Here is a 9562-nt window from a genome sequence, read left to right as displayed (position 1 = left end):
TGGAATTACCACTCGGGATCCACACATCAAGGTCCCCCGGCACACTGACAGCTGTTCTCTCCTTGTCGAGAATGCTGGCAACAGTGAGTCGCCATGTGCTGGCCATCCCTTCACCGTCAAATCATATACCCGAGACAGTGTCAGGTCATTTCGGGTTTCCTTTTCGATACAAGCGTTAGTTACCGGCAGGTATTCTACTATAGTCGAATGGAATATTTCGACAGGATCCACTGCTGGTGCTTCCTCCGCAGTAGGCAGTGGCAGGCATGATAGCCCATCAGCATTTCCATGCTGTTTCGTGCCCTTATATTCAATCTCATAGTGGTGCGCCCCTAGAAAAAGTGACTATCTTTGTAGTCGTTGCGCAGTCATCACCGGAACGCCCTTCTTCGGATTAAAAATGGAGACAAGAGGCTGGTGATCAGTCAGCAAGGTGAATTTCTGCCCGTGCAGATCGTGATTGAACTTTTTCACTCCCCACACTAGGCTGAGGGCCTCCCTGTCAATCTGGGCATAGTTCCACTCGGCTGAGGTTAGTGATCGTGACGCAAAGGCTATTGGCCTCTCTGAGCCGTCCGAGAATTTGTGCGACAGCACCGCTCCAATGCCGTAGGGTGACGCATCACATGCCAACCGAATTGGTAATGCTGGGTTGTAATGGGCCAATACCTCTTTCGATGTGATTAGTGTTTTGCTCTTCTGGAAAGCTCGTCTACATTCGTCACTCCACTTCCATGGCACCCCAGTTTGCAGTAGGGTGTTCAGTGGGTGTAGTATTGTAGACAAATTTGGCAAGAACTTATGGTAGTAGTTTACCAGCCCGAGGAACGACCTCAGTTGTGACACATTTTCCGGTGCTGGAGCCTTGACTACTGCCTCAATCTTCTCTGGGGACTTATGTAACCCCTCTTTATCGATAACGTGGCCACAATACGAGATCTGTTTTCTAAAAAACTCGCATTTGGGGCGGTTAGCTTGGAGCCCGTATTCCTGCAATCTAGTGAGCACCTGCTCCAGGTTGGCAAGGTGATCACTGTCATTTTCGCCCGTGACCAGGATGTCGTCCAAATAACACTGGGTCCCTGGGATCCCTTGCAGGACTTGTTCCATTGCCCTCTGCCAAATAGCCGGAGCTGATGCTACCCCGAATACCAGCCGGTTGTATTGGTAGAGACTATTCTGCCCTCGCAACGCGTTTCTATGCAGAGCTAGACAGATAGCGAACAACTCGATATCTTCCAATAAAATCACAAGGCTTGACTTTTCTTGTAACGCTTTACTGAACGATTCTAATTGTAAAACTGAAATACAACACAGAAATGGAAGGACACATTAGTATACAGACGCATAATTGATATGTATACACAAATTTAGGTACGCCTGGGCAACACGGTACATCTGGCAACGAATTACATTTAGCAAGCTGGAAGGCATTCTCTTTAAATTAGCCCTGTACATAGTGTATCAAATACGGCTGCTAGTTAACCAGCTAGACAGAGAAAGTTACAACTAAACATTTTCTACAACATGCAGTGTACGCTAATCGTCTATAGCATTCTAAGTACTCACAGACAAACAATTTCCAAGACTGAAGCATGGGGACAATACAACCGAGGAGCACCGTGGCGCAGGTCTTGTTCCGGCGGCAGCTCCACGAGGAATGAACTCGCAGTGCCGTGGGGAGCGTGGTGACCTCATCACGCTCGGGGTCGTGACGTCGTCGCGTTTGCCGGTAGTTGCGTCGCTGGCCGTTGGGGCCTAGGTCGGGAGCAGGAGCTGGAGGCCAGGCTGGGCCGGTGCTTGCCGCGGGAGCGGAGGATAGCGGCGCTCCCGGCGGCTGATCGATGCGGCCGAAGACGCTGGGCCGGGCTGTGCCGGCAGCCTTTCTGGAGAGCCGAGTCGGGCCGGCAGCCGCCTCACGCACGTACGTCACGTCGTACGTGACGTGACGTCAGCACGCTAAGGCGCGTCTTAAAGGGGCAATGGCCCTAAACGGTGAGTTAAAGGGGCAACGGCCCTAACAGGTAAGTTATACATATTTAAGTAGGTTATGTACATACAGTAAGGTTAAGTTAGAGGGAGAGACAGCACACTCCCCGCTTGGTACAATTCCATTTGTACCACTACAGATACAAAATAACCTGGAGAAAACGTCCTTTGGCTGCCACTCGCTCAGAGTCCGTTCTCTAGATTTCTTCGGAAAGGAGGACTACGATCTCTGAGACTGGCCTCGGAAACACCTTGACAGTCTCTTCCTTGACGGTCTTCACCGCCACCTTGCGGACCCTCTTGTCCCTGCTCGGCAGAGTTTTGACGGCCAGTCCCACTGACCGTTCGTTTGTGTGCTTGGCTGTCTTTCAGCAAGACGACATCTCTCACCTTTGACATTCGGCTTGTCTTCTGTCCATTTCCTACGGCTCTGTAGGGTGGGCAAATACTCTCCTCCCCATCTCTTCCAAGAAGTGTCTGCACGACACTGTACTTGCTTCCACTGCTTCCCGTGCAGCTCGGCCATGTCGAAGTTTCCAGAGGGAGCTGAAATAGCACTCATCTTTTGAGTCAGGAGCATCGCTGGGGTGGGGACTGCAGGCGTGTCTGGGTCGGTGGACCCCGGCACCAGGGTTCTCCTGAGCGAGCAGAGGCACCCCGTAGCCTGCTCCCCGCTACTCGGAAGACGGCGTCCAGGAGGGCGAAACGGCAGGGGTGCCGCCCAGCTGTGTCTATCGTCCTTGGACCTTTCAAGCACTGAGCATCCTAGGCCATCTGTGCTCACAGTGGGGCCTGCCTCTTCCTCACAGGCAGAGGAGGTTGACCTATGATGCTGCGTCATGTCGTCGTAGTTCTCCTTTACCTGGATCCTGTTTGGGCATGGGCTGAGACAGGATGTGCGACCGTTGCACGACACGTTTGCTTTATAGACGCTGACATCCGCTGGTTTGTGGACTGTTCCCAGGCAAACTCCACCCACGAGGACCCATCCCAAGTCAAGCCGCTGCGCATAGGGAGCATCGTGGGGCCCGTTGATGTGCTCACGTACCTTGTGCACCCTTAAGATGTCTCTTCCCAAGAGTAGGAGGATTGGAGCGTCCGGGTCCACAGCTGGAATCTTATTGGCAATTGGCTGTAGGTGGGGCTGGTGGCGTGCGACCTCTGGGGAGGGGATTTCCGTCCTGTCCTCTGGCATCATGTCGCACTCAATCAAGGTGGGGAGGGGAAGCTGTAGTTTCCCATCCATGGACTCGATCATGAAGTTCCCGACTCTCCTACCCGTAGTATCTGTTGTCCCTGCACAGGTTTTTAGCGTGTACGGAGCGGTGCTGGCCTTGACGTCGAAGAGATTGAAGAATTCCGTCTTCGCTAGGGACTTGTTGCTTTGCTCGTCGAGCACTGCATACATTTTGATTGCCTTCTCCTTTCTCCCTGCAGGATATGCTTTAACCAAGCAGATTTTGGAGCATGAGCGTGGGCTGCTTGCATTTCCGCAAACCTCTGTACGCTTGGAGGTGACTGAAGATGTGCTTTCGCTTTGCTCCCCGCTATCCTCTTTGTCAACCGCGGCGCTCTCGGTGGTTGACGGAGGAGGACCTGGATGCAGGGCTGCTATGTGTTTTTCGCTGTTGCACTCAAGGCACTTGATTGTCGCCTTGCAGTCTTTTGCCATGTGCGTAGTCGACCCACAACACCTGAAGCAGATGCGGTTCTCTTTCAGGTATGACGTGCGCTCATCAATGGGCTTGTCTCTAAAGCTTCGACACTTTTTGAGTGGGTGGGGCTTCTTGTGTATAGGACACTGACGATCTGGGTCATCCACTTCATTCCCAGCAGAACTGGATTGGTTGACTGAGGGTTCGGCTGGAACCTCTGTTTTGTGCACACTCACAGAGGCTTTGTTGCTGTCCTTTGTGGGTTTCTCTGTTCTCGAAGGAGCGTAACTGCTGGAGGTGGAGAAAGCGAAACTTGGATCATTCCTCACCCTTGCCTGTTGTTGGACAAACCTGGAGAAGAGAGAAAAGGGGGGAAATGCCACTCCATTGTCCTCCTTGTACTTGGATCCCTTAGCTATCCATTTCTCTTGAAGATTGTGGGGGAGCTTTTCCACTATTGGGTTTACCCCGCGAGCCGTATCCAAATACGAGAGGCCGGTCAGGTAACCTTCTCCCTTGGCACACTCCAGTTCGAGGAGAATGTCGCCCAGTTCTCTGAGCTCGACATTATCCTTGTTGGTTAGCTTCGGGAAGTCCTCAAGCTTCTTGAGCAGTGCGTGTTCGATGACTTCTGGTGTCCCATAACAGTCGTCGAGACGTTGCCAAACCAGGTCGAGGCCTGCTGTGGAATTGAGGACGTGCGCTGAGCGAATTCTCTTCGCCTGCCTTGACGACTCGGCTCCGAGCCACTTGATCATCAAGTCTAGTTCTTCTCTGGCTGACAGATTCAAGTCCTTGGTGGTACTCAGGAAGGATGCTCTCCATGACCAATAATTTTCAGGACGGTCATCGAATTCTAGGAGGCCTGAACTTAACAATTCTCGGCGAGTAAGGTACCTGGCGAAGTCTTGTGCGCCTTGCGGCTCGGGCGAGGACTGCTTAGCTGGATTGGCCGAGTGTTGTGGAGGTCTCTGCAGGTGGGTCTTACTCGTTTCTTCTCTTTTGAGCTCAGTGTCTCTGAAAACGGGCCGTTTGTTGCTGGGGTGAGTAGCTAGTTCTACGTCGAGATACCTGGATGTTTCCTTTGGGAACACTTTGGAGTGTTGTTGGACATACTCATTTGTACGTTGCACTGGACTGAGGGGCTGTTCCAGGTCATATGTTTCCTGGCTGGGCTCCCCGCGTTCGCTCTCCTCATCTTCTTCATAAGCTGCGGCTTCGGCTTTAGCGGCAGCGGCAGCTCTCTGGCTTTGGAGAATGTGGAGAATGGCAGCGATATCGGCTTTCTGCTTCATCGCACTAGCGTCGAAGTCAGCTCTCTGCTTCATCGCACTAGCGTCGAGGTCGGCTCTCTGCTTCATGAGGTCAGCTTCTTTTTCAGCGAAGGCCAATTGCGCTTGGGTGGCCTTTGCCTTGGCACGTGCTTTGGCGGCTGTAGAAGCTGTCGATGACGACGGTCTGCTGGACCGCCGAGATGACCTAGAGGATACTTTAGAGAACTGTGACTTGGCGTCGTTTGCTGGGAGAGCTGTCGGTGGCGACGGTCTGCTGGACCGCCGAGATGTTCTAGAGGCTGCTTTGGAGGACTGTGACTTGGCCTCGTTTGCTGGGAGAGGCTCATTCTTCTCGATTGGCTGGTCGACTTCCTCTAGAGTATATTGTTTTCCTGAGCGTAGACTCATGGTAGCTGAGTGGTATCTTCCTGTGCTTGAGCCCGCTGTGCTGCTGTCTTTTTACTATTCTGCCCTCGCAACGCGTTTCTATGCAGAGCTAGACAGATAGCGAACAACTCGATATCTTCCAATAAAATCACAAGGCTTGACTTTTCTTGTAACGCTTTACTGAACGATTCTAATTGTAAAACTGAAATACAACACAGAAATGGAAGGACACATTAGTATACAGACGCATAATTGATATGTATACACAAATTTAGGTACGCCTGGGCAACACGGTACATCTGGCAACGAATTACATTTAGCAAGCTGGAAGGCATTCTCTTTAAATTAGCCCTGTACATCGTGTATCAAATACGGCTGCTAGTTAACCAGCTAGACAGAGAAAGTTACAACTAAACATTTTCTACAACATGCAGTGTACGCTAATCGTCTATAGCATTCTAAGTACTCACAGACAAACAATTTCCAAGACTGAAGCATGGGGACAATACAACCGAGGAGCACCGTGGCGCAGGTCTTGTTCCGGCGGCAGCTCCACGAGGAATGAACTCGCAGTGCCGTGGGGAGCGTGGTGACCTCATCACGCTCGGGGTCGTGACGTCGTCGCGTTTGCCGGTAGTTGCGTCGCTGGCCGTTGGGGCCTAGGTCGGGAGCAGGAGCTGGAGGCCAGGCTGGGCCGGTGCTTGCCGCGGGAGCGGAGGATAGCGGCGCTCCCGGCGGCTGATCGATGCGGCCGAAGACGCTGGGCCGGGCTGTGCCGGCAGCCTTTCTGGAGAGCCGAGTCGGGCCGGCAGCCGCCTCACGCACGTACGTCACGTCGTACGTGACGTGACGTCAGCACGCTAAGGCGCGTCTTAAAGGGGCAATGGCCCTAAACGGTGAGTTAAAGGGGCAACGGCCCTAACAGGTAAGTTATACATATTTAAGTAGGTTATGTACATACAGTAAGGTTAAGTTAGAGGGAGAGACAGCACAGAGACCTTTATGGGTGTTGATTGTGTGGTATTTTTTTGATGCTTCTTCTACCTCCATTTGCAGATACGCCTGGGCCAGATCAATCTTAGTGAAGCATTTCCCTCCAGATAGCGAGGCGAAAATATCTTCAATCCGCGGGAGTGGATATTGTACGGTGTGAAGGACCGGGTTCACTGTTACCTTAAAGTTCCCACAGATGCGAACCTTCCTTGGTTCCCCAGGCATGCTGCTCAATGACTTTTTCATCACAGGGATGATGGGTGTAGCCCACTCACTCCAGTCTACCTTGGACAGTACACCTGAATGTTCCAGACTCTCCAGCTCTGCTTCGACGGCTGGGCGGATCGCATAAGGTCCGGCCTTAAAAAATGTTGGGCTTGCGTTTTCTTCAATTTTAATCGTCACTGTCATGCCTTTTAGTGTTCCGAGTCCTTGCTGGAACACTTCTTGCACGTCGGTTAGGATCTTTGACAGTTGCCCAGGTGTGACGTCGTCATCCTTTTTGTCAGCCACAGTCAGTGCCTGTATGGAATGCCAATCCAGTTGTATTTTTCGGATCCATTCACGTCCCAGTAATGGTGGTCCTCCATCTTGCAATACATACAGGTCTAGTTTTGGTGTTTCCTTACCGTTATATATAACGGTCACCCTTATTTTTCCTTTGAGGTAGACTTTTTGCCCCGTGTACATCTTCAAAATAATTTTTGTGTCTCTCAAGGGTATGTGTGAGAATAGCCGCTCGTAGTCCCATCGGTTTATGACTATTAGGGCTGATCCTGTGTCCAATTCCATCTTTACCTGAACTCCTGCTATCTTGAGAGTGACCCAAATGGTTCGGTGATCCTCCGTTGTGATCACATTATGTAGTTTCAGACAACTCAGTTCCCTGCTTTCGGAGTCGTTATCACTCTTTTGTTCGTCTGAACTATTCTCCGTCATCTTATGTACCTTCTGGTACTTTCCTTTGGTAGGTTTCTTATTGCTGGTTTTCTTTCCTGACCTGCAGACTCGTGCTATGTGTCCTACTTTTCCACACTGTCTGCACACTTTGTCTTTGAACCAGCAATCATTCTGGTCGTGTGTTGTTCTGCCGCAGCGATAGCACTTCTCTGTTCCATATGACATTTTGTTTGTGCCATATTCTTGCAGTCTCTGTTGTATCTCTGCAGCGCCCCGTGCTGCTGCTCCATATGATACCGCAATGCTGAAAGCCTTTTCCAGCGTAAGGTCCTTTTCAGATAAAAGCCGTTTCTGGGTTCCTTCACTTTGAAGCCCACACACAAACTTGTCCCTTAAGGTATCTGCCAGTCCCACTCCAAACTGGCAGTGTTTCGATAGTTTGCGCAGTTCTGTTAAATAATCAGCATTGCTTTCACCCTTATGCTGGTTCCGTTTGTGAAACTTGAATCTTTCTGCTATCAGCAGCGGTGTGGGTTTAAATGTTCCTTTAGTATCGTTACTATGTCTTCAAAACTCTTTTCCATTGGCTTCGTTGGGGTTACTAGATTTCGTAATAAACCATACGTCTTTGCACCCATTAAATTTAACAATACCGACGCTTTCTTGTCATCTGACACCTCATTTGCCTTGCAGTACACCTCTATTCGTTCGACATATATAGTCCAATCTTTGACTTCATTGTCAAATGCGGTGATACTGCCACACTTCGGCATTTTGAGTGTGGTTTAAAATGGCGTCTCCCAATGGCTTAAAATAGCATCTCCCGCGCTTTCCTTCCTCCCCCGCTACTGCCAACGCCGCTCCCGGCGGTTCTCGCAGCAATGGCGGCGCCCTGTAGGTTTCGCGCGCTTCTCCTGCGCTGCTGCCAACGCCGCTCTCGGCGGTCCTCGTGGCAATGGCGGCGCCTCGTGGGTTTCTGCACGTCTCTCTCTCCCTCTCTCCGACGCTGCTCGGCCCATGAACACCGGCTGCGCCCTGTGCGCTCTGTCCTCTCTCTCTCTCCCCCGTTGACACTGCTCGGCCCTTTTGCTGTGCCGCTCGGTCGGGCTCTAGCCCGCCGCTGTCCGGGAAGGGTCTGCACACTACCTGTTGCCAGCCCGTTTCGCTGGACCACCTCGACTGGAAAGCCAAGCCTGGCTCTCGACAGCCTCCCCCGCAATTCTCGAGTCTCTGCTGGATGACTGGGCGGTTGCCCGTGGTCGACGCCTGAGTCTCTGGCCTTGACCTCCAATCCACTGATCTCCAGGAACGAATCCCCGGGAGGTGATGCAGAGTTGCAGGTAGGTTCGAACCTGCCTCGTCGCCAATGTTGCGTCTGTGTATAATAAGACACAGAATGCAGGATAACGGTAAAACAAGTGTTTTCTCAATGTGGCTCAAACGGGAACTGATCTGTACAGATTACTACTCAGCGTTATATACAGGTATGGTCACTGCCGGTACTACAGTATACATGAGCTGTACAAACTGGTTCCCCCCTTAAAGGTATATACATTACAATAATGGACACCTGTCCTTTTCTACAGACAAAGCGCCGCAGGGCGTTAATACAGGAATCAGTGTCAAGCGTGTGTGCCACCTCAATATGAACTGCTCTGATGGTCAAACAAGTGAAAAGCACACCATAACTCTTGACAAGGCTCCGTCCTCGCTTTACCTCAAAAGGCCCGAAATAGTCCACCCCTACGTTTGTAAATGGGGGCTTGTCTGGTAACAAACGGTCTTCAGGCAGGTCTGCCATTTTCTGCTCCCCAACTCTAGCGTGTAACCGTCTGCAAACAATGCATTCAGAGAGTATTTTTCTTATTACAGAATTAGCTCCTGGAATCCATTATCTTTGTCTTAGCTTCGCAAGCACGTGGTTCTTCCCACTGTGTCCAATACTCTGGTGTATATGCTGAAGAATGAGAGTAGCAACCCGGAGGTCCTTAGAAAGGATAGCAGGATGCTTGGCCTCCTCTGGCATAGCAGATTTGGTTAGTCGCCCTCCCACCCTCAGTACTCCATCTTGGAGTGTAGGGTCCAGCTTGTAGATATGACTACCTTTCTTGATTGGAGTATTTCGCTGTAAAGCTTCGATTTCTTCTGGATATCTTTGTCTTTGACTGAAGCAAACTGTAGTGTATGTGCTTTAAGTCAGAACTACTTTTTACAGCTCCTGTATACTGTAGTACTGGCAGTAACCACACCGGTATATAAGCTGTGCGCATGCCTCTGTACTCCAGTCTAGAGATTGCCCTCCTCCAGTAAAGACCTGTTATTTGTTTATGTACAGCATCCGTGTAATTATTTATCCACTGAACC

The 9562-nt window shown here is 51.0% G+C and overlaps 1 protein-coding gene across 1 annotated transcript; it reads right to left on the bottom strand.

Annotated features, from left to right (window-relative positions):
• Positions 1–1256: 1256 nt before the first annotated feature.
• Positions 1257–6292, bottom strand: LOC147120799 (uncharacterized). The gene is made up of 2 exons (XM_085978764.1): positions 5776–6292; positions 1257–5507 (listed from the first exon to the last, which is right to left on the bottom strand). Exon 2 carries the CDS (start codon positions 5324–5326, stop codon positions 2267–2269), a length of 3060 nt encoding a protein of 1019 aa, XP_085834890.1. The 5' UTR covers positions 5327–5507; positions 5776–6292; the 3' UTR covers positions 1257–2266.
• Between the last annotated feature and the right edge of the window lie 3270 nt (positions 6293–9562).

The sequence above is a fragment of the Somniosus microcephalus genome, chromosome 3 (assembly GCF_052327205.1).
Source record: "Somniosus microcephalus isolate GS21.2 chromosome 3, FLI_Smic_1.0, whole genome shotgun sequence".
Classification (NCBI taxonomy): Eukaryota; Metazoa; Chordata; class Chondrichthyes; order Squaliformes; family Somniosidae; genus Somniosus; species Somniosus microcephalus.
Note: the sequence above shows the minus strand (reverse complement) of the source record. Positions and strands in the feature narration are given on the sequence as shown.

Coding starts and splice junctions, on each gene's coding strand:
- LOC147120799 (XM_085978764.1), bottom strand. CDS start 5,326: ATGAGTCTACGCTCAGGAAAACAATATACTCTAGAGGAAGTCGACCAG.